Genomic DNA, 24,984 nt, shown 5'->3' on the forward strand with positions numbered 1-24,984 from the left:
ATAATTCGAACCGATTGGTTGACTTTACCGGAACGACCCTTTTTTTTGGCAGCGAGTAAAAGTGGCGTGGCAGATGTGAAACGTGACTAAAAAAAATCGCAGCCCACCGACACTGGCCTCTTCAACCTGACCATCCATCATCCATCATCGTCACTGGAATCGTCGATGGAAATGGACCATTGGACCGCATTATCGCTGGACTATCCCGAGGGAATCGCACTACAGTAAATGTGCGTGCGGACCTATGCGATGCCTGCTTGACTCACTTCGAGCAGGCTTAAATAAACAGATTTTATTCCCGAATGCCTGAAATCGACCAAATTTGCGCCGCCTGCCAAAAGGAAATGTGCAATTTTCGTCAAATTATGTCCTCGTTTAAGGCAGGAATGTATTATACGATATTATATCGCTCATCGAACGGTCTTTCTTGCGCGCAATAAATCGAAGTCGAAATATGTTCCAAATATAGGGTAACCGGGCTTTGGTCAATTGATACGGTTCTAGTATATTCTAGAATATGGATGAATAGCTAAATCGATTGCTGAACGAGTCTGCCTTTGGTGTGCCTGGTCGATGACGCCCCGAGGGCTCAAATTATTGACCAATCAAAAACCCACCCCTGTACACCTTGTACTGTTTTTTTAACAAGAGGATAGGGTTTCACCCAAAATTCTACCAAAAATGAGACATTGCTTGTCCAACTGTCTGCAGCTTTGCTGGCATCATTTGAATGACAATAGATCGCTGCTCAGACGGTTGCTCATAAATCGAGCATTCTCGAAAATAAACACACACACAGACACAAGCCATGGTGCAATACCGATTCAGTAAGGTCACACGAATGGCTCAATTAATAGCCGTAAGCAACTGGCGCGACATCCATAAAACTAGTACTTAGCCCGTGGTAGCAGCAGAACAGCGGTGAAATGGCCCAGCAGTTTGTGCGAGCGTCACACGAAAGGATTAGAAATCTTTGATAGCGCAACTACCAACAAAAACGGCAACAAAACCAAAAAAACGGTGAGAAGGAGAAATCCCCGCACCACGCAAGGACGGCGTCACGGGAAAATAATCCGATTAATTACCACCACGGCCGGAGTCGGAGGGCAGTGCGCGCGAAACAACAAACGGAACCGTTGACTGCCCTCCACCCCGGGTACCCGGAATCCTGACTAACGGCTAGCGGACACGTAAAATTTATAAAATCACGCCATTAAGTCAAAACTGTGCTGCTGCTGCTGCTAACACCGCTTTTTACGTTGGCCAGTGCGATCGGGTCATCGCACCACGACCGACTTTGCCGACACTGCAGGATGATGAGCTGCAGCTGAGCGCGGGTTGGGTCATTTATTTCGATGACTTCCTTGCAAGGGTGTGAGTGGGGTTGAGCATGTAAAATAGAAGCAAAGGAGAACAAAAAACAGCACCCCTTTACCAGTACGACAAAAGAATGCGAAGCAAACGGTAGAGCAGAAAGACGTGAAACGTCCATTACACAGCGAACTGGCCAGCGGTAATGCACTGCTGAGGTTAGGGATTATTGTGCAGAGTTCAGTGCTTTTAATCGTTTGATGAACGTGTAACCCTTCGAGGGGTGGGAGTTGGTGGGTTTGGTTTCATTAAAAATTATGTGTTTTTTCTTGCGCTGGCTCTTGTTTTGGCGAACAGACACAATCATTGTACAAAGATGCAATGCATACGGCGAAGGATCATCATAACCGTTACTGTAAATCGCAGATCTCAAGTCGGTGGCCCAGGTGAAACTAATTGTTATGGAGCTACAAAAACAATATTGGCGGTGCAGTTAAGAAGCGAACACAATTCAAATTAAACTGCTTTGGTTCCAGATACACGATCCTTCTCACAAGATATCGTCTATGGAAAAAATACATACCGGAAGCATTTGTTGTAGGGATGAATGTTGGCTTATGCTCTTCAAATAAACTAATTTGCAGTAAAGAGCTCTGTAACTCATAAACTGGCCACTGTCACCAGCAATCTAATAAACCAATATGCCAAAATGCAGCCCCTGTGCAGCCACTGTGTGAGCAGCGCGTACAAATCAACTTTAATCAAATGTTTTATGAACTTGTTTTCAGCGCCGTCTCACCATTTGAACGCAGCCATTGGACGTTGCTCACCGCTACACCATAACATGCTTCGCAATCAGATAGTTCGATGCATTCAGAGAACAGAGGAGGAGAAGGGTGAAGAGAAGGAAAAGCTCTCGAACGCTCTCACCAAAACAAACCATCCAATTATAAACATAACAGCGCTAATAAATGAGCACAGATAACACCGCCCGATAGCGATAGCATGCCGGGGCCCCATAATCCACCGACGCGTACGAAGGAGCACCGTCCGTTTGGGGGCCAGCCACCCCGAGCAACAGCACAGGGCACAGGTCCCATCTAGTAGGGCCACCGCTAGCCTGCACAACAACAACAAAAACATCACTCCAACAACCCAAAACGAACTGCAAACGACTGCGAACGACACCGCGAACAACTTTCGACAGTCAGAGCGCGACCAGGATTCGGATCTCCGTGACTGTAGCGCATCGCCATCCATTTCCCCACGGGGAGCGAAAGGAGGACGCCATTCCTAGGAAAACGGTGACGACGATGGCGCCGTCTCTGGCGGGGAGTTGGAAAAGCTTTCGCTTCGATTCACTCGTTCATTCCGTTTCGCCTCGCACCCTGTTTCGGGTTTCGGGCAAGTCGACAGTCAACAGGTGAATCCTCCAGTGCCCGCAGGATTAACCCGTGCGACACGGTACGCGAAGCGAACAGTGCCTGTGCGAGCGATGGCAATGTCTTGCAGCACAGTTGGCCGGCTGCATGAATTGGCAGACGCCCGGGGTGGCAAACGACGCGAAAGGGTAATAAAATGGCTTGTAAATTTCTCACGAAAATTTTTAACGCTCTATCTGTTTCTGCCACCTGCCTGCCTTTCGTGCGAAAGTGCTTTTAGCGTTTGTTTCACTTTTAACTCTTGTTCAGATCTAATTTGTTGGTCTCGCAAGTCTTGGCGTAATTGAACCGTAAATGTCGTAGAAATTAAGGCAAATTACGTTCGCTAGCACCGGGGTACGAGCAAAGTGTGTTTAAGGTTTGTTTGAAGTGTGAGGAACACAATCGTGGAGTTGTGGAGCAATAACATGGGAATGCAAATACGTTGCTTGCTAAATATATTTGATGTCATCATTTTATTTAGTTTCCGGATTGTATTAATGACTCCAAACATGTAGGAGGAAATAAATAAATAAAAACATAATTAGATTAATTACTAGATCATATTTTTTATTCTAACCATCTCCTATGTTGGCAAGTTGTTACATCAAAAACTAAGGAAAATCATTCTTCGCTTTACCTCAGTTGTGCACCAACCCTTTTTAGAGTGTTTTTTTTTCACAAAACTTCCTCCATGGTAACAATCAATCCAGAAACATTCTCAAACTGCACGGGGGCAATAAAGATATTTAAAAACGAAACAAACACGATCATAAAATTAGCACACTCACTTCAAACAATGTCATAAAAACAGAAACGACTGCTGCATGACTATCCTCGCACAAGCCGCAAATGTTGATCCCGACAAACAAGGCTTATGCCACCAATGTGCCGTATCGCTTCCAGAGCTGGCCAGCATCACCACCCGGCACACACCACGACACATTGCACCGCACAACCGTGCGAGACCCTAACTTCGTTCGGTTCCGGGGGTTTGGCATTTTATGATCCCAGGAGATTATTATTATTATTCAATTGTCTACGTATTACCGGAACCACCTCGTATCTATTTTTTAAAGGTTTTCCTTTCGCAGCGGTTTTACGATCGTTGCGAACAGTTCCGGTTCCCAGCGATAGTTACCATAGTGGCCCGAAAATGTGCTTCGAAAGGGAATTGGAATCGTTGCGCACTTTTTTTTTATACGCCGCATCCTTCGGAAATAAAAATGTAACGTTCTGTAGCGATCGATTGGCAGTCGTTTCTGGCACGGTGGAATGAGGAGAGTTACTACATAACTCGGTATTTTTATGATCTGTAAGACGCGATAGGCAGACTTGTTATGAGGGATGCAGTCTACATCAGCTACAATGTAACAGCAATTAAATGTTTCGGTTGCCGTTCTAGAAGGATGCCTTTTCTGCAAGAATAAAGTACATTTTTCGATATGCTGTGTTTTATGAAGAATGGGTTATGATATAAATGTGGAAATCTAGTTAAAATAGGATAGAGTTCTGTTATATTTCATGTATACAGTTGTCTTGTCGAGTTTTTTTTTTTAACTTAAATTTGGATAGCAACCCTGTCTCACTGCTGAGTGACAGAGAGCAAACAATTGCTAGATAGACGCACAGCTTGTACTGCGAATTGCATAACTTATAGTTTATATGGTGTGCGCATTGCATACCCTCTGGGGTAAATAATGTAAATATCAAATCGAACATTGGGAGATAGAAGACCTAAATTGTTATGTAATACAAATAAGGCCGAGGTTCGAATCCAAAACAAAGCATTTCCCTGCTGCAAGGAATGAATATTAAAATAAATTTTAAAATATGCCTCAAAAAGCTGCATTGGACCATCCTCACAGGGTAACGCCAACAATGAAGAGGAAATTGAAAAAGAAATAGCTTATTTTTGAGTAACTAACACGCCAGGGCCGGTCTGGTGGTACAGTCGTCAACTCGAACGACTTAACAACATGCCCGTCATGGGTTCAAGCCCCGAATAGACCGTGCCCCCATACGTAGGACTGACTATGCTGCAACGGTAACAAAAAGTCACTGAAAGCCAAGCCCACTTCACTAGTGGGTACAGTCAGACCTTGACCGGCAGCGGTTGTTGTGCCAAAAAAAGAAGTAGAAGAACACGCACTTTTGTTCACGAAACATTCATCTTTCAAACATTATACATTTAAACATAATTATACACGAAATTCATTACCTCTAATAAAAAGTGTTAAAAAGGTTATTATTATGAAACAATTTTGTAGGCTTCTAGATATGTATCTATAACGATTAAATATTGATATCTGACAAGTTAACAAAGCGTGAAATAAACGATTGAAGAAAGGAAACAATGTGCTATTGAACCAAAGAATAGAGTTATAACAAGTGTTATGATCAAGTTTGGCATGTTTAGCAGCAAACGATTGGACCAACGACCACAAAATTAATTTCAGAAGAAAATTTTTTTTAAGGATTTGACTTTATTCTTTTTACACGAAGAACTTTTTACTCATTAAGAATTGGCATGGCAAACAGTAAAAATGAAAACACATATTTTGTACAGGAATTTAAAAATATTTAATTGCATTGTTGAAATTCGTGTACACCTCAATTGCTAGTCAGTTGAATTTCATTTATTAAAATGATTAGTATGTAATCAGAGTTTGTTATATTGTGATATGTTCAAGGAAATGTTTGGAAAATAAGAAATAAATACAATAGCGATTACCTTTATATCAAGAACATTGCTTTATTTTGTACTCTTCTATACCGTATTACACAACACTGCTAAATATTCATTGGTTAATTCAGAGCGGAAACATCAAGTGATCCGTCCATCTGTTGTCGTTTTCGATCGTCACTACAAACTAACTACTGCTCTAATGGTAAAATGGCGAACACTTCACTGCCAGCCAACAGCTGCTCCTGCGCTCGTATGTACATCGTTCTCGGGGTCGCCCCGCAACGCGTCCTTGGTACATTGCATCCATCGTGTCCTCAGTGCCGCATCGTCCGCAGCCTAGTGTCGCGTCGCGTAGCTAACGCTTGTGGCAACCGCTTTCGGGCGGCCGACAAACACACTCGACCCACCGTACCCTAGGCCGTGCGGTGCTGGCGGGGGCACGGGTGGCGGTTTCCGTACGGCCGCCGTACCCGGTCCCTTGTAGAACCGGAACCACTTGGGCGGCGTCGGCTTCTTGTAGCTCCCGATCGGAACGGTCGGCGTTAGCTTGACGATGCCGGGCTTCTTGGGCCGCTGCGAGGTGCCGGTGGTGGCGGCGGCCGGAACGGGCAGCTTCCAGGGCGCTGGCGGATATCGGTATGGCGGGGCCTTTTTCCTGAATTCTGTAAACGAGGTCAGTCAGAGTGGGTGGTCGTAAGCGTCATCATGTTCGGGGCGGCCCGGCAGCCCCCCCGGTGACCGGGGGGCCTCCTTCCATCTTCCATTCGCACGTGTGATGTAAGTCGTGTCTGTACAAGTTCAAGTTGCTCGAGTTAGTTCGCACCCTGTAATATGTACAGTATGTTTGCGCCACCTGCACACAATGTCAGCGTGTGGTCAGCATCGGCATGCAATGAAGGCAGACAGCCAGTAAGGGGGGGACGGGGTCGGAGAAGGATAGTGGGAGAAGCTTGCCATTACACAACAAACAGTCGCTCAATCAATCAGCATACCGTGCGGTGGGCATACCAACGAGACGGGTCCGGGGGTCGCCATCCGGGGGAGGATCACAGTTATTAACGACACTTTGCAGCGGCTCTGTGCTGTGACACTAAAAAGTCAATCGCTACAGAGCATAGCTGCCACAGCGGTGGCAGTGCGCGACTGCAACAATCGAGCGCGACTGATGGCCGCGCGCCAGAAGAGGAAGGCGATCTTACCCAAAGATTAGCGCGTTCTTGCGACGACGAGGAAGCTAGCAGGGTTTTGTGTGCGGGTTTTACTGTGGCGGCGGCGGCACACCTTCGCCGAGTGGTGCGAGTGGACAAAAAGGAAGGAAAACCACCAATCAGCCCCCCCCCCCCAAAGCTCGCGGTCGGTTGGCAGCACGCGATTGCGAAAGAGCTGTGGCGGCGTGTTACGGTTTTAAAATATAAATACCCATTACCGCATACGCCGATGCCCACCATTCCCCACGGCGAACATATGAGAGGCTTCGGTTGGCGGCTGCCCTAAACATGCAGGAAGTGAACGGGGATACCCGGGGAACCGGGTGGACGAGGTGGACGAGCGAAAAATTGCGACCGCTTGTGACCTTGGGCGAACGCATAAGAATGTGACGCTGGTGAGTGCTGTTGCCAGGGGGCTGCTCCATTAAAACCGAAAACACTGTCCGGGAACACACGGTAAATGCAGTGCGAATGTTGTGGGCTCGGGTTGTAGCCAACGGTGGATGGAAACAAACCGGCAGAGTCCGACTTCCCCTTGCCAGAACGAGTTAGAGATCATATTTACACAGGAGAGGGAGGTGTAGGTTAAATTAGCGAAGGTGGTCAGTCGGTTGAGATGGAATTTCGATTAGAAGAAACCGTGCGGGATAAAACCGATGTCCCTGTCCCCTGTTCACTCGTATCGCCGGGTCCCCCATTTCAACATCGGCAAACGCCCCCCCCCCAAAACCCCCAAACCCAATTAAACATGTCAAACCCGTAACACTTAAATGTCATTTATACAATAATTTATTAAGTTACCAATTAATTGCTATGTGTATAGTATCGTACAGAAAATGGGGGAAACCATCAGGTGTTACGGAAACTTCAATCCCACTCGCTCACACCGGCGCTCGGACGCACCTGTTTCGCGGACATTCTAATGCTCGCTCTCACACACATTCGCTCAACACACACACACACATTCATTTAGCCTAGCAGACACACTTAAAGGATTGCATTTTGTACAAAAAGGAGAGGGAGGGGGGATAGGGATGAAGGATAGTATTTTAGGAGGGCTATACAGGTTACAGCTGTGTTGCTCTGTTGCTAAGTAACTGGCGCCGCGTGCGTTAGACGTGCTTGCTCGTGTTTGCTCTTTGTACAATATGTTCAACGGACCGGGGTTGGTTTGGTTCGTTTCCGCGTGTGGGAGTGGTTTCTGTTGAAGGATTACCCGTTTGATACTGGTTTGGTGGTGGAGGGTTGGGTTGGTTCTGTACATTTTTGGGGGAATCGGTTGTGTGGCTTCGGGCGGCTGTTGCTGTTGGTGGCAGCACCGGCAGCGGTGTTGGTGTTGCGCTAACCTTTACTAATAAATACTGTCCGGCGGATATTAATCCTCCGTGGGGTGTGGTAGTGAATGCTTTAACTGTCTGTGTTAGGGTTGATCTCCTAGCGTTGCTATCCTATATCGGAGGATCGTGATCATGAAGGAAACTGCAGCTAATAACGATTTTGAACGCGCAAAGCATTAACTGTAACACAAGCGTAAAATGTCCGATGCGTAGCTCCACTCATCGTTCGAATCGTTCGGGGAAGTAAGATACCAACAATGAGCTTTTCCATCTGACAGTGTGACAGTGTGGAAAAACTGATTGGAATAGTACTCGCACGGACACAAACATTGAGCCTTTTCGGCTACGCAACGGCGACTTTCCGGGTTTTGTTTGAACAACAAATTTGATATGGCATCAAATTCATTCCTATGCACTCTTCTATGCGATCTAAAACTAATCCCTAACCAACAAAAGCAACCAGTGCTAGACGCTATCCCTGATCAGTGCGCGGACGGTGTAGTGATGGACTGGTGGACTATTTTGCGTACTTCGCGCGGTGACCCTGTACCCTGTTGCCTGATGTGTGACGCATTTTGCGTTTCTTTGTGATCTTCTAACTCCGTCTGCGATGTTTGTTTTGTGTTTTTGTGTTCATGAAGGATAGTTGTAAACACCTTAATCTACGTCTTGCTAGCAGTAAACGGTCTAAAGCAGAAAGATACTTTTGAATACAAAATCTTCTATGTGCAGCTAACAACAGAAGTATATCGATCAGTTCACCGCATCGTTCGGTGCGCAAACCACACACACACAAAACGCTACAAAAACCCTCACTGACTTAGTAGAATCGCAAATTTCGGTACAACGCATCTGGAAAATGGTAAGAAAACACACATTGGACAATCGGTGCATTGGCGGAAGGATTGAACGCGGGAAGCAGGTTTGGTTCTTTGTACAGGGAGTTGTTTTCGCATTAGTCACATCCAAATCTACTCGCAAACACACACACATATATATGTATATAAAGCATCCTAGTGGACCCGATCGGCTGATGGGTTTTCCGGTCGACTTGGGTTTTGGTTTGGGAGATCACATCACAGATCCCTTTACCTTCCCCATCATTGCCCACCAGTAGGGTCCGCTTGCAGTGTTGCATTGTTGCAAGAGGAATAGGTCTATTGGAGCACGGTGCTTGGATTGCTTGGAAGGAAGCTGGAGGGAACGAGGTGGTAGGATGGATAGTGTTGGACGGGGAAGGTTGCGGATGCTTCGTAGGACGTAGGACGACTTAGTAGTAATCTAGACGGGGGAGCAGATTCAATGGATGAGTATCACGTTACGGATCCGTTGCGGCGCAGCAGCGCCAAAGCGTTAGAAACGCGGCTACACAGACGCGTGGTTAGTGCTGCGGGAGGTACTACGGGGATCAGCACGCGATTGGTTAAAATAGGTTAACAGCAAACTAAGCGACGGAATAGGCAGCGGGACAGGAACGGGTAGCATTGTGTTAACTATCCGCCCGGCACGCCTGTTTAGTTAGATGGCAATCTGAAGAGAAACGGAACTGGCCTGTCGTGTGGCCAGTGACGCAGAGCTGCCACGAGTAGGTGCATATTTACTAGAAGAATTCCTTCCCACGTTTACACATTGCACATCTCTGCCGGGAGCGGGGCGATACTAAATGCTTTCGTTCGGCGGATGTGGAGGGCTTGCTGGTTCAGTCTGCATGCGATTAGTATCAGGCCGAGAAGGTCTCCCGGCCAAGCGCGTTCCTAGCTCATTAGGGTTGGAATTAATTGAAAGCTTCGGCATGTACCGTTGTTGTATTTTTTTTTTTGGGGTTAGATCGAAAACGCAGCTTGTGCGCGTGGTTTATCTCTCCGTGCACCTATGTACATTGTGCGCTGTCCCACGGATTTTTTTGATTGTTTCTTTTGCCCTCCCTTCTCGCGGCGCTTGCGTTAGGCAAACATTCGATCTTTTTTGAGGGTCAGGCCACGGCGTGTGTGTTCCCTCGCTTCGCTTACACGCTTTCGTGGCGAGCATCACGGCGGCAGAGAGTTAAGGTTAGCATAGGAAGGAAGGGTAGCTTATTAGTGGCAGAACGATGCAGATGTGGTAGTAATTGTGGTAATAGTAGTAGTAGTAGTAGTAGTACAAGTAGTAATAGCAGCATATCACAAAACAGTTATTCGTCTAAGCGACGAACCCCCTATTATTGGTCGGCAAAGAGGCGGTGGGGGCCAATGTGTTAGTGGGTGTGTGGTAGTAGTAGTAGTAGTAGTTTTGCTGTTTTGCCCAATGAAGGTGCCAACGCTCGAAATTATTATTCGTTCTTACTCTGGGGCGTATTCGGTGGCACGAAACCGTATCCGGAAGCACCAACAATCACTCCGCTCGACTCAACTGGAGCATCGGCGGGCGCTGGCGGGAACACAACGGGTCCTGCGGAATTGGGAACGAGGGAAAAGACGCATCCATTAGAATGTAGTAAGCAATACAAACTGTAGTCTAGCGTATCTAACAAACAAACAACCAAAATGATACCCCAAACAAACGCTAATCTCAAAACACTAGATAGAAATCCTCTCCTTTCCGACAGCAGGATCCCGACTCAACGGGGCAACCCGGCCGCCCGTTCACTCCAAACCACTGCTCCACTACGACTATCTATAGCTGTCTGCCGGTCCAATCTACTGCACAGGCAATAACACTCCGAGCCACCCTTAAATGTCAACTACCGTACCGGTTAACCGTATACTTAGCGCCTTGTACGGTGCCGTCAAATGCAAATAACGATCATTGCTCGCCCGACGGCAATTTAATGCGCGATGCTGTGTACGGTTCAGCTTTTCTCTCTGCCATTCACTGCCTTTTTCCGATTAGTTTGTCCAAATTCACAACACAAAACCTCACACACAAAAAAAAAACCCGTCGTTAGCCGGGGGGTGGGGGATAGGGAAAACCGGTCAGCATGGATAGAAGGTAGGGAAGGGAATGGAAAAAAAAAACACCGCGGGAATGGGACGAACTGCAACTGCCCCTCGCTAAAGGTCACACACTATGCTACGGATCCGATTCTAGGTGTACCGGGTGTACCGAAGACAGCTCAACTTATGCTAACAACTACAACCGTCAGCGTTGGGTTTTGTTGGCAGCCGCGTAAATCACACTCCCGCGAATGCGATGCAAATTACTGGTCCCGCGTGCTTACGTCAAACCTTGTTTGGGAACCTTGCCGTGATGGTGATCGGCTCCATCCCTCGCCCAGAAAGGGGAAGTCTGCCATCGTTCCTTCGTTTCGCTACACTCCTGGACGTAATAATAGAGCTCGACTTTCCCGCGTGTCAAGATCGCGCCCGAATCGCGACCCTTTGCCGCGAAACCCCCATTCGTCCCACCCACACCGGAAATTGTAAGCCACTCACCTCGGTTCTGTCGCGGATCTCTGATACCAGCGTTCAAAGTACCTGACAAATCCTGTCCACCGAAGGCGCTCGGTCCACCGAAGTCACCGGTCAGCGAGGCGAGCCCGAACTGGGACGTGTGCGGGAAACCGAACCGTTGGCCGGCGACGGTGGCCACTGCCAGGACGAGGGCGAAGAACACGGTGAACTGAGGAGGAGAGGAGAGATAGAAAGAGAAAGAAAAGAGAGTGTGAGATAAATGATCATGGAAAACAAAACATCACGATCGTAATGATCAAAAGTAGAGCTACAGTACATAGGAAAAGTGGTGAGAAACAAACAAACAAAAAAAAACAGCACATAATAATCGAGCAGATGAGATGATGCCGCAAATGATGGGTCAATTATAGACCATTTCGCGTTTGGGAATGGTTCACAGCAAAAAAAAAACAAAACGAAACGTGTTGCAAGCTCTTTTCGCCATACCCAAACGATAACGTCACTATCAAAATAAGGTCAAATTAGACATATCTAATCCCCCACTGTTCGGTGCAACGGTAAGAACGAAAGATTGCAATGAGCGATAGAAACGAACGAGAATAGCTGTTAATGAATTGTTAGCTAACGAAACCCCGATTGTCCATTCAGAATAAATCACTCGCTGCGTGGAAAATGATAGCTTTGTTGGTTGTAACCGCTTGCCTAAGAGAACAAACGAACATTGTACCAAACACTGCTCTAATTGACTAGATGATAAACGGGCTCTTTTTGGGCAATTTTCACCACCACGACCGGTGGTCGGTATCGCGCTCGTTTGATCGCGCGCACACCCAATTTATGCGCCTAATTATGCGCGTTGGATTGATGGTGGCGCATCGGCGCGCTGCGTATGATGAAACTCATTTAATTAAAGAAAAGCCGTTTATTGTGCCCCTAAGCCCGGCCCATCGCATACTCTCGGTTCGATCGTTAGCGAATGGTACGAGATCGAATAAAAGGGGATCAATAAAAACGAGGGCTGACTGAGCTGACGGGTTTTTCGATGGTCACCGTTTCCGAGACGGAGGCGCACCTGAAAGGCACCCATTAGGCAAGCGTGATGATTAATATGCATTCAAATGCACACCGTCTCACGCGCTGCTAATTGTTGCTATCCGGGCACAAAAGCTCCCGGAACAGCATACGGTTCAATCCTCTGAATCGGTTCAGAGGAAACCGATCCGTATCGACAAGCGTACAGAAGAGTCGTACGCATGCGATGATTTGCCTATTCTTTTTACCATCTAAGCTGCTCTTTACTGAATGGGATTTGTCTGCCGCCGTCGCCGTGCCCGGAAAGACTTGTTGTTGTTTAAGCTTTGGCTTTCAATTTGTTCACGTTTGGCGTTCCACCGGTCCATCAATGCACACGCTTTTTTACCAGACCGATCGCTCTCCGGCCGCTGAGGGGGTTTTCGTATGTTGCGTATCGCGGAGCCAGCCGCCGATGCTTTCCGCGATGACATAAAACCCAGCCAGCCGGTTAGCGATGTGTGAAAACCGATTTGCGGATTGGCAAACAGTGAAAACGCCCCGCGAAACAAAACACGTTCGATCGAAGCTCGCGCCGAAGCCTGGGGATCATAAACTGGCCACCTGGCCGTTGTTTTGGGTGAACTGGATTTTTGGGCCTCCATCCCCGACGGATCGGCCAATTTGGCTGGCTCATTCATGTGTGCGCGAAGATCTCACTTTCTTTTCACAAAGCCCATTAACTCCCGCTCTCTTGCGCGTATCGAACTGATCTGAGACGCCGGTTTCCCCCACAGGGCAGTACCCGCTGTATCTGTACGGATGTGTTACAAGTACGTCCAGCTGGAGTACGGTTTTGTGTGGACAGGCGGGAGCTCCGCTGGATTGGCGTGCAACCAGTTCCGACCAGCTATCGACTGTCGGATGTTGAGCGAAAGCGAAAGTCACATAAACCCGGTGTGGACGGGCGGTATGCTCGGAGTAGTCCGGTTCCGTGCAGTCCGATAGCAAGTGGGGAAGACAACAACGCTCTTCAAACAAACGAACGCGACTCGTGCCACACCGGTTGCAGGTTGGAGCCAGTGCTCACATTCCGTTACGTCTATTGCTGCTACAGCTGCTGGCAGACTGCGCGGGCTAGTGGGTGGGCGAAAAACGGAGGCACCAGATCTCCGACACAATGTAGCACGTGCGAGTGTCTACACTAGCTCGGTGTGCTAGAATTGGGTGAGTAACGTACATAGAAAAGAGTAGAAAAAACAGCTCTAATGCTGCACGATCGATCTAGTTTTAGTTGTGCGCTCCTTCCTCTGTTGGGGTTGGTCGGGCAGGGAGAAGGGCGGCGCTAAAACGGTGACCTAGTTTGCCTTTGTGGCTACAGCGCGGGGTGGTCTAATTTGCCTACCAGATATTCTAGCCGGTGCACAGCACCGGAATCGTGCCAAGAACGACCGATAGCCATTGCTTTGTGTGCGCGAGTCTCTCGGCTGACGGTATCTGCTCGTTATGCCATAATTCCGGCGCGCACCAGTTACACACCGGGCAAAAGCAAGCAGAGACGGAGCAGCGGGAATGGTGCATAAAAGGAGGAGGAAAACAACACCTCACATCCAGATAATAGTGCCTGGCGGGATTGAGAAATTGGTTAGGGCTGCCGCTGGTAAGCGTCTTGTCTCGGCCCCTCCATCATCCTGCCGGCAGCTGCAAGGCGGCGACGGCAAGTGCGGTAAGTAGCAGCTTTTTAAGGGATTCCACCGGGAGCGCTACCATGAAGGTGAAGCGTGTGTGTGATTGCTACCAGCCCTCCTCGGGCAATCGAAACCATTAAGCGCCGAAAACATGAAAGTGAATGCGCAGTATCACACACACAGAGGCACAGAAACTCGGCAGCAAACCACGTGTTGGCGCTTGCGTAACAAATGATGTGATTAAACGCTGGTTGGGAGTCTAGAAATAAATTCTACCATGAGGCAAAATATCGCACTAGAGGAGGGGGATGGAGAGCTTTTTCCTCCTGTTTGTCAGTTTCGCTCGAATCGTTGCGAAATTCTTCACTGCACACACACACATACCACGACTACCGAAATCTGATGATGATCAATAGCCCGAGCCTTAATTGACAGACGGACCCAGATTCAGTTCGGGTGTTGCGCACACGCGGTGGAGTTGGCCATTAGTGTACCGTCTCGGGGTTTCATCGCCAGCCTCCACTAGCGCCTGCGAGGACGCACCATACGCTCCCACATGCGTGCGGGAAGCATACCGAAACTCCCATTTGGTTGCGTCTCCCATTTCCGTATCATCAACAGCAACATCAAACCCGGGGCCGAGTTCGTTCTAATCGTGATCGAGCTGCCACGGGGAGGGCAGGCAGTTTGTCGGGCGCAAGTTGACACTTTGACAGGTTACAGCAACACACCGGTACAGCACAGCGTCGATCGTGATCGGTGGCAGTAGAATTCCCGCTTGCGTCCCCCTTCATTCCATCCCATCTTCAACATGAAGCATGAAAGTGATCATCGCCACCGACCAATATTACCCTGTCTTCTCAATCTCGGGTGCCTTCTCTTTCTCTCACACGTGCCGCCCCGCAAAACCAATACTGTGTGCGGCCCCTGGTGCTGGTGCCTCTTACTGACCGTCGGTCGGCACCGGCCAACACGATCCAATTGCATAATATTTCATCTTGAGGCTGTCTGGGGTCTTGTAAAAACTCGCCCGTCACACCACCCTCTTGTATGTTGATCCGCCCGCCGCCCACCAAACACGAGGAAGGAATCTTGTTCAATTCTGCTGGAATTTCATCATTTTTCAATAAAGCTCTTTTTTATTGTCCCTCCTCCCTCCCCCCTCCTCCCCTCTCAAGCCTTCGTCTCCCTGCCTGCCAACAGCCCGTGTTAACTAAGTGCGTCACGGTGAAGTGGTAAGATGAAACAACAAAACACGATCGTTGCTGCACTTTCATAGAATGACAGTCGTCGACTTCGAAGGCAATCAGCAGCAGCAGCGGCAGCCAATCCAAAGATCGCGGTTCGGGTTGCTTATGAGCTGGTTAAATTTTTGGGAAGCGCTCACGGAAGGGCTCTCCGGTGGTGACCGATACCCGCCGACTGACCTACATTGGGCAAGGTCTCTGTTGTCCGCGCGACGGTTGGAACGGTTGTTGGTGCAGCGGCAGCAGGTTCCGCAAGTGCATCAGAGCCGTCAACCCGACCGTGAGCGGAGACGCAGGGGCGGAGGGTTTGATACCGGCAAACGTTAATGACATTCTTTTGCTACAGAGCGCGCACAGCTACTTGGAGGCGGACTCGGTTGACTTTGGCCTGTTTTTTTGCTTCATTATGTGCGCTCGGTGCTTTACGTCACACGCGGTGTGCTGCTGTTTCGAGCGCCTGAATGTATACACTTCGATTACGATCTATTTATTACCAGCTGTTCTTGTCCCCCTCCCTTGACAGCTCCCCCTCCGGACACAACGGAAAGCAATAACTCATATATTGCCCTTCCACAGCCCTCCCCCGTCCCGAATGGTCGTTTGGCCAAGTACAGAGAAGAAGAAAAAAGGCACCCCGATCGAGTGTCGTTAATAGAGTCCGTTAGTTGGCAATCGAGCTGCCATCGAACGATGTGTGATGGGACGGTTGTTAAAATCCCATGGCCAGCATGTGTGTGTGTGTGTGTGTGAGCCGTTTGATCGGGACGCAAAGTGGATTGTGAAACGCCGCCAACCGTAAACTTGTCGCATTCTACGTTACTTCTGTTTCTTCTCTTTTTTTTTTGCCTTTCGTTACGATCATCAATGTCTTGTTTGTCGCATTTTCAGGTAGCGCCGAGCACTAGCCGAACGAATCGGGTGCTATTTGCTTCGGTGCGAAAATTATGCAAAAACGCTCACATCGACAAAACGACACACTTGTCGCCGAAAGCGACCATGCGAGAAGTGGCGATCCTGGCCAGGCGGTTGTTACCGTTTCGGACCGACCGTTTCCTGGAAGGAAGCGGACGGCACATGACGACGCGGCACATGACGACACTAATCCGGCTGGGCCACTGTGGTTGCGCCGCGAACCACTTTCCATACTTTACGCGAAACACGCTTTCCGAACCGGCCGCAACAGTCCAGACCATGGTCAGCCGGCGTGATTTCCGTGCACCAAAAGCTGTGCACCCTGTGTGACAGCTTGACAGACCCAGCGCGGTCTTTTGCAGCTATTATTTGCACAGCACTCGCGCACCGGGTCGATCGGTCGGTCGGTTGGCGCCCAGTCCAGTGGCCAATTGTCACAGCGCATTTTGCAAACCTCAGAAACCAATTGGCCACACGAGCAAAGCGGCTTCAAAGTTCGCTTCCCAGCCGTGTGTGTGTGTGTGTGTGTGCCGAAGCAAACTGGCTGTGGGCCGAACGGACGGTCCATTTTCCCAGCGCACGCGGCCCCGCGGTTTCGAGTGTAATGCATTTTAATTGGCTCCGGCACTCCGGGTTTGATTGGCCAGCCGAGACGAGGGTGAAATGGGGTTTTGCAGGGGGGAGAGGGGGGAGCAAACGGCACACAGTTTTTTTTTGCAGAGCCCCTCCCCGATCAGCTGTGCAAACTTGACCCACAAACCGCTCTCGAGTTGTGTGTATGTGTTCGGCATAAGTAGAACCCGCCGCTAGTCAGCCAGCTCGAAGCGGCGATGGCTGCGGGAGGGTGACGTTACTTCAAGCAGATTTTCCACTCCACACGTAAGCGGTCAATGACAAGCTGACGTGAACGTTTGCCTTCTTCATTTAGGAATTTTCGCCCAGCCGTCGATCACGTACGACGACGCCACCGCCGCCAGAGACGGCCGGCCACGGTAGAAGTGTTCAAACTTCATTTAAATCTCCGGCACCGCGTATCACACACCTACAATGTTCACACCCACCCACCCCGCGGTATGTTTTTGCCGTTGGTTCCGTTACAAAAAAATTACGAAACCGCAATTCGGCCAGAGTGCTTCGAGTGCGGGTCCAGTGCGACACTCTGGCCCACAATTCGGATCGGATCGAACCGCCGAAGGCCAGACGTTGCCACCGTCAATCGGATGCAGGGGTGCAGGTTTGGAAGGAGCGCACGGTCAGGTAGGCTTTTAATGATCCGCTCCTTGCTCCGCCCCGGTTCCTGGCGCGCACGAACGAACGAATATGATGAGAGGCCCCCCGAACGGCCACTCGATCTCGCGCTCGCGTCCTTACGCGTGTAAACGCTCACGAAAGTCAAGGTCCTGTATGGAGCGATGCGCGGGTCCATCTTCAACTCGACGATCATTTATCAACAACGGCAATAAAAAAACGCACACAAACACACTCAAAGCAGTGGTGGGAGAGCAATAATGGCGATTAAATTGTACTTAAATGCTGTGCCTTTGCCGCTCTTCCTTTCGCTTTTCGCGGAGTGTGTGTGTTTCATGTCATTTGCTCCACTCCATCTGTCACTTGCAACAGGTCCACGATCGATCACGGTGGAACTGTTTGGTTTGTTTTATTCCTCCCTCCCCAACAAATCATTAATCTCCATCTGTTCAATCACACAGAAGCGGGTTCTGCTGTGCCCTAGAGGTGAATAAACGTAACCGGAACGGCAAATGTGGTTCTCCGCTGTCGGGGCACGGAATGCAAATGTTCTCGGACGCAAGATTTCCCGCACCGCAGCATCTGGCACCATTGCTGGCCGCCCTTGAGATACATTTACGACGGCTTAGTGTCGTGTTTGCGCGTTTCCCGGTTCAAGGATGCTTGCTACAAGCCGGAAAGATGTGTGCGCGTGTGTGCGTGAGCGGTTAATTATAACGGCTCGGGCCCAGCTCGGAAACGGTGCTCAGATTAAAGCAGCTCGCAACGTTACACGCTTGCATTTACAGCATCAAATTAAAATCTCCCTTCGCCAGGTGTTGGTCCAAGGGGGGAAGTAGTGCCACCCTAACCACACTAACCCTTGTGAGCGCGATAAACAGCAAACGATCGCGTGCGTATTTTGTTCCTACGGCTTGCGTTAGCAAATAATTGTCTTCCATGGGGGGGGATGTTTTTTTTCTGCAAAGTGCAAGTTGCAGCAAGAGAAAGGCACGAGAGGAGGATGGGGGCGCAAAATGGCCAATGCGTTTGCCCGAGCCGCATCTAATTGAGGAAGTACACATTCCAGCCCAAACTCCCGCCAGTGCAGCAAAAAGCCGAAACCAGTTGCGTCATTAGACGATTTGCTTTGGCCGCGTCCAATCGGTCACATTGTGTCCCGGGTGTTGCGTAGGGGGATCGATCGAACGGAACGGAATTTTAAGCAAACCGAAGTATCCGAAACAACGGTCCACGATGGGAAACCCTGCCATGGGCACGCAAAGAATGCCGTGCGCTATAAATTATAGGGACGTCCGCAAACGCGCAGCATTGCGTGGCATTCCGAGCCTGAAATCGAAATCGAAATGGAAAACGGGGCCAGGAAATCATGTGCGCATACACACACACAGACACACACACACACACACACACACACACACACACACACTGTGTGGGCTATCTTCTTTCCCAAGCGGGACCGGACATGGTCACCGTCCGAACTGGGGCACGGTCACTCTGGTTGCGCACCAGAATGGGGAATGGGCTGCGGCGATGGCGACGAACGTGTTCAAGCATTAATTGCCTTTTACAGCTGATCGCTATCGCACGCCGCCAAAAAGGTGTGCGTGTGTGTGCGGGACCGATAGCTTTCGAACACTCCTTGCCCGGCCATGCAGATTCTTGCGCGTGCCGCGCGTCCACCATCACGTTAATCAAATCGAGCAGAGCACTATGCGCAACACAGCTTGCAAATTTTTGACGTAACACTTCATGCGCTGGATTGCTCTCGGGATTCGATTGTCGGGTCGGCGGACGAATGCATTGTTGTAATACATTCGAAGATTTATGGGCGTAGTTTTTTCATGTGTTTTTTTTTTTTGTTTTTGTTTTACTCATTTCATTTCGTTTCTTCGCCCGGGCCACTAACCTTGCCCGGTCGGGGCACGTACTTTCGGAATTGAGCAGTGCAGTAGTTTGCGGCGGGGGGAAAAATCATAAAAATGCTACGCGCATTCGCATTCATCGTGCGAAAGTCGAACCGAAACTCCTCCGCGTGTAACGCTCGAATTTGTGCAGCCATGCCAAGCGCAGGTGGAACCGAATTTGGGCGCGATTGTTGCTTCGGGAGCGGCTGATTATATGGGGCGCGATTTTCCGCCAGTGCAGCAAAACAAATTGCCAGCTGGGGCGTGTGGTTGGAAAAAGATGAGTCGTCTGCAGCACGGCACGATAATGAACTCAACGCAAACGCCGTGCAAACGATAATCAAATTACTACACGGCAGCCCAAGCGCACACAATAGAACAAAACAAATGCTCCCAAAATGAGCAGCTTTGCGCCGGGGATGAGAAAATCATGATATGAAGTAACAATTTCACATTTTCGAGGACGGCACACAATTTCCTCCTTTGACTTCGACGCCGTAAAGGCCAACCGGACAGGAAAGCGTACGAAATGGAACGCCCTACAGCCTTAGGGAGAATGCAGCACATCATCCAATCGCGTCCAATCGCTGCAAGCAAGCTGTGTAAGCTCAATTTCAATATCGTTCACATGGTGTGCTTGTGCGGAAGTTAGCTCACAGCCTGAACGACCAGGGACGGATGGAGCTGATGCGGATTGCATCTTCGGCGCTGTCGATGACGATGAGATTCCCTTCGATCGAGTGTAGGTGCTGGATCAAATTACTGTCATTTCCTTCGCCACGTTTCATTCCACACCACCTGTCTGTTTACATCGATCGCAAGCCACCCATTGCCATCGGAGGGAAAATGGCAGTTTTCTGGTGTGCACGTTCACCCCGCAACAGTCGCGGCCTAATCCTCATTTACCATAAACTGCCCATAATTAGCCAGATAAAAGGGAAAACTGGAAATCATTAGCCTCTTCGGTGCGGCCACTTGAACCCCCTCCTGCCCACCTGGCGCAAAGGGTAGCACTTCACGATTCCACATCGCAACTGTTTGCTCCAAAGTTACGGGCCCATTCGTACGGGTGTGAAGGCAAAGGTTCGTCGCTTAAAACGCGTGCCCGCGAGTTGAAGTCTTTTGTGTATGCATTCATAAACGGTGCGTCATTGTTGGGCGCTTCTTCACGCTTCGAATGATCGGTACGGACCGCACGTATTTAACGCGATTATCACGCATTAGTGCCGGGAGGTTGATGTTTTTTTTTGGGTGCATGCCACGCTTCGCTGTATATCTTAATGGTGCCCAAATTATCAATTTAAACACACGCTGTTTAGTAAAGCAACTTTTACTCTGGCCTTTAAACGTGTATGATTTATTCAATTATCTGGCAGTTATTTGCATATTATTGACCGTCCCTGCAACGGGTGGTAGCATACTGTCTATTAACTGCGGAACCCATCACATCTTACGATCGCTTTGTTGGCATCTGCAATCTACTCAGCTGCAGTCATGCTTCCGTACTACTGACCCAACAGTAGCGGCAGCGCGCTTCCTCTCGTGCTGCAAAGCATGGCGTCACAAATTGTGACGAATCAACCCCGCAGTAGGGTCTGGCCCCGATGCCCTTCGTAAAGTTGCTGGCAGCAAAATTGCTACCGAAAGGGAGGCACACTTTTTCAAATAGATTTGTTTCGTTTGGCAGCACACGACCGTCTAATCATAAAATCAATGTCAATGACGCATCACCTATCGGATCGGTGTCAGCTTCCGGAGGGGTGGGGAAGGGGATGGAGGGGAGCTTGTAAGGTGTTTGCCCACGGAACGTGAAGCGGCAAAGTTTTTCCGCGCGCGCGTTTTTCGGGTGCCCCGCGGCCGGCCTAATGTGCCTTAATTAAGAAAGATACAGCGATGGAGATGCGTCGCCGATTCGAAGCGGTTGTCATGTGTGTCGAGTGCGTATCCGTGCACCAAAGCACACACACACGCGTTAACACCACACCGCCTGACCTCCATTTTGAACTTGCGACGATCGGAATGTAAGCGCGACCGCGCGACCACCACCACCACCACTCCGTTACTTGAAGGTCAAACGGACTCGAAGGCTACGGAAAACCGTCCGCCTCGCTGATTCCATAATGACAATTAACGGCTCACTCTCGATTTTGTCGTCGTTTTTTTGCTCTTCTCTTCATCTTCTGCTTTTTTCGTTTTATTTCATTTCGGTTTCCACCCAGTTCTGTTCCCTTCCTTCCTCCACCTAGGGGCCCACAAAGGTCAAAAACCATCGCGGATCGGTGTTGCTTGCTGGGTAAATGCTGCCGAAGCGCCTCGCGGAAACTCGCATCCGAGTGCAACCGTGGGCCAGTCTCGGTTTAAGCGCGCGGTCGTGCCAAAAAGAAAAAGGGAAATCTTGACTCCGTCATCCGATGCATCGTGCCTGTATGTGTGAATGTGTGTGTTTTTTCTCTCCACTTGCACCTCCAAACCGGTTCCTTACACGTGCTCTTTACTGCCGTCGAACCGGTGATAGTAGTTGCAGGAAAATAAAAGGGAAAATGAAGTCCGCAGCGCGTGCCGCCGCACTGTTTACCTGTTTTTTCTTTTCTTTTTTTTTTGTGTGGCACTACGCACCGCATCATATGATGCTGGGTACGACCGCACCAACCAGCGCCACCTGGATGTATTATCGTTTACAAGTGACACTTCCCTACGTTGCGTGTATATACTGCCGGGCCCTTCTCGTTATTCCGCTGGCATTCGGAAGCATTTCTTTACCCTTTTCGAAAGCTCCGCGCACCGATCGTATCAATCGAACGGGAAACGTATAATGGCCGGTTCCGAAGCCGAAGACGCAGACGCTTCCGGTGTCATGTCAAGGCAAAGGAGAGAAGAAACGTTCGGCATGCGGCCCACAAACGCGGTATGCTAATTAGAAATTATTAATCAAAATTTCCCTTTCTACGTTTCCGAGCCGTGTGGGAAATATTTCACGGAGCGAGCCCTTTGTCACCTCACCTGCATGAAATATGGTACCGGATTCCGATAAATTTTGAACCCCAATTCCAAACCGGCCGTGTACGATCGAAACCGAAACCGTGTCGGGACGGTGATCGAGATCAAAAGTGTGCTAGACTGTATTAGACCGGCGGGAATTGGTGTCACCCGCATCAATGGTGGGCAAACAGAGTTAATCAAGCCATGCTGCTGGGGGCGGGGCGCATGAGAACTGAGCCGGGCTGGAGAGAATGAGCCCAGTGGCTGGAAAATGATGTTTTGCAATGCAAAATTGGCACCCCCCGATTGCCACCGATCTCAAGATCAAATAAGATACTGGAACGAGCGCCGCGTTCGGCCGAGTTGCTAAATGGCCATAAATCGGCATTATTGTGTACAAAACGGTGGTAACCTGCAAAATTTGGCTTTGGAACAAAAATGGCCCCGCCAGACCGTTCGGGGTCTGCTACGACGCCAAACATCGAATCGATGGCCAACCAGGCTCATCAAACCCGCTCTGTTCCTTTCTGTTCTCCATTATGCTCAACCACCCAGCCCCATGATAAACAACTGCCAAACCTGTCTTTCCGGGCCATGGGCACATGTTGGTGTGTGTGTGTGTGTGTGTGTGTGTGTGTGTGTGTGAAATTGGTGTGCGCGTAAACAGACAAGTGAAACAGACTAACCTTACAACTGGTTGTTGTTGCTCATGTTTTTGTTGTGTTTGATCATGTTTCATGATTTTTTTTTTCTTGCACTTTCAAGTGAACTTCGTTGTTTACGGCCTGTTTGCCGTTGATTGTTTACAGCGATCGAGACGGGTGGATCGCAAAATGGGAAACCTTGGAAAAAGGAAATCAAACCAATTGGGAGGTGCAATCCCCGGGAGGCGCACGGCAACTCTTCTCATGCAGCTTGCATCTATGAAAATCCATGAAAATGAGCCAATTTCGAGGGCGGGGAATTTAATAAGCTAAAGGGTTAACGCTATCCGCGAACCTTTTTTTGAGGGAGCGGGAATAAACGGCATCGGTTAGAAACGCCCGCTTCCGGTGCACAATCAACCGGCGCCACAATTTGGGCTGGGAAAACGATTGTACGATCGCTGCGAATGAATCGACCCGCGCGGAGCTGAGATTTCCCGGGTAAGCCGTCCCGTGAAACGTGACGCGTTAAGGTCAATCTGTTGGCGCCAAGCACTCCGTTACCTCGAGCATGGGGTACGGTGCTAGCAATCGGTTCGATCATCCGGGGAGGAGGTGTGCATGAATGAGGTCTGCCCTCGCCAACTGTTCCCCGGAAGTGGCCGCTAATCGATCGATCGTTCCCTCATTGAAAGCGTCGAGCTTCAGCTTTGCACCAAACAGGTGAGTGCCTTCCCGCCCTAATGGGCCCTGCTCTTCTTATGCCATTTTTTGTGTGATTATTACTATCGTGCACACACAGCCACACAGCGATCAATGCGGGTTCGGAAGGATGAAAAGACTCGCGCTTGGCAAACGCTCACGTCACGGCAAAGCTGAAGATGGCTTCGCTGTGTGCCGGATTGGTGTTTGTTTTTCGGGCAATTTCATCGAGCCATCGAGCTCACGCACGTTCACACAGCAACTAATCACGCAAACACTGGTACAAAACACGCACGCACGCACACAAATACACAGGAAAGACAAAATGAGCGATTAGGAGAGGAGTGTTTCTCCCCAAAAAACAAAATTAGGAAACAATATCCAGTAGAGAGTATGAAGAAACCAAAAAAAAAACATAAAACCGAGCCTATCGGCTATGTTGCGGTGAAGATGGGCTTCAGTTCATTGGGTTTTGTGCTACAAACTGCCGAAAGCAGCTTCCCCTTTTGTCTGCTGCTTATCACTCTTCGCTGCCCGGCTTGCTCTGCACCGTGCCTTTACCGTTTACCGTTGAGCAGAGGGCACACTGCTCCCCTCACTTCAATAGCAATGAGGCAAAGGGAAAATTGACGCCGCATACGGGCCTAATATCACCAATGAAACCGCTGCTTAACCGTTCGACTTCCAACTGTTCAAGAGTTTCACTATTTTACACTTTTTACTCCATTCACAAGGCGACAAACAAACGTTTGTTTTACACTTAGTACGCTACCTATGCCAACAACTACAACGTTCGCATGACAAAAAAAAACTTACTAGATTCATTTTGATGATTGGTTTGTGTGTTTAAACTTGCGGCAATCACTACACGAAGGTATCACAGTTCACTCTTCCGGCCGTTTCTCGGGACACTTGCTGGAGTTGCTGTACACACGATCGAGTGACGTGTTGGCGAGGTGGGATGGAGAGTGGAAGGCACCGGGAAATCTGAGTTCACACAGGCAAACCTTTCAAGCTGGGGGGGAGCTGGGGAAGACTAGGACGGTGTGATCCTGGCTGCTGAAGCACTGAGCGTGGAATGATCGGTCGGTAGCCAGCGTGAAGTGATTTTATACATTCGACCAGTACCAGCGGGGCCGCGTCCGTCGGCCGCCCAACCCGCTCAGCAACGAAACGGGTTGAAGGGGGGAAGGCCCCAGGGCTGGCAAAGCACGCGCCAAATCTACGCTCCCGCCGCCCGTTCGGTTTCGGTTCCGCGATGAGCTGCCGCGAGAGCGACGAGAGCGAGCGC

The 24,984-nt window shown here is 49.5% G+C and overlaps 1 protein-coding gene across 1 annotated transcript; it reads right to left on the reverse strand.

Moving 5' to 3' along the window:
• Positions 1-5,462: 5,462 nt before the first annotated feature.
• Positions 5,463-24,984, reverse strand: LOC120950634 (wiskott-Aldrich syndrome protein family member 3). Its single transcript, XM_040368826.2, has 4 exons — positions 24,510-24,984; positions 11,377-11,563; positions 10,289-10,393; positions 5,463-6,083 (listed from the first exon to the last, which is right to left on the reverse strand). The coding sequence occupies exons 1-4, from the start codon at positions 24,516-24,518 to the stop codon at positions 5,758-5,760; spliced, it is 627 nt and encodes a 208-aa protein (XP_040224760.2). The 5' UTR covers positions 24,519-24,984; the 3' UTR covers positions 5,463-5,757.

Source organism: Anopheles coluzzii, chromosome 2, assembly GCF_943734685.1.
Source record: "Anopheles coluzzii chromosome 2, AcolN3, whole genome shotgun sequence".
NCBI classification, from domain to species: Eukaryota; Metazoa; Arthropoda; class Insecta; order Diptera; family Culicidae; genus Anopheles; species Anopheles coluzzii.

Coding starts and splice junctions, on each gene's coding strand:
- LOC120950634 (XM_040368826.2), bottom strand. Junction 10,394..11,376: donor AGATCCGCGACAGAACCGAG/GTGAGTGGCTTA, acceptor CCAATTCCGCAG/GACCCGTTGTGTTCCCGCCA. Junction 6,084..10,288: donor GCCACCGAATACGCCCCAGA/GTAAGAACGAAT, acceptor CCTCGTTTACAG/AATTCAGGAAAAAGGCCCCG.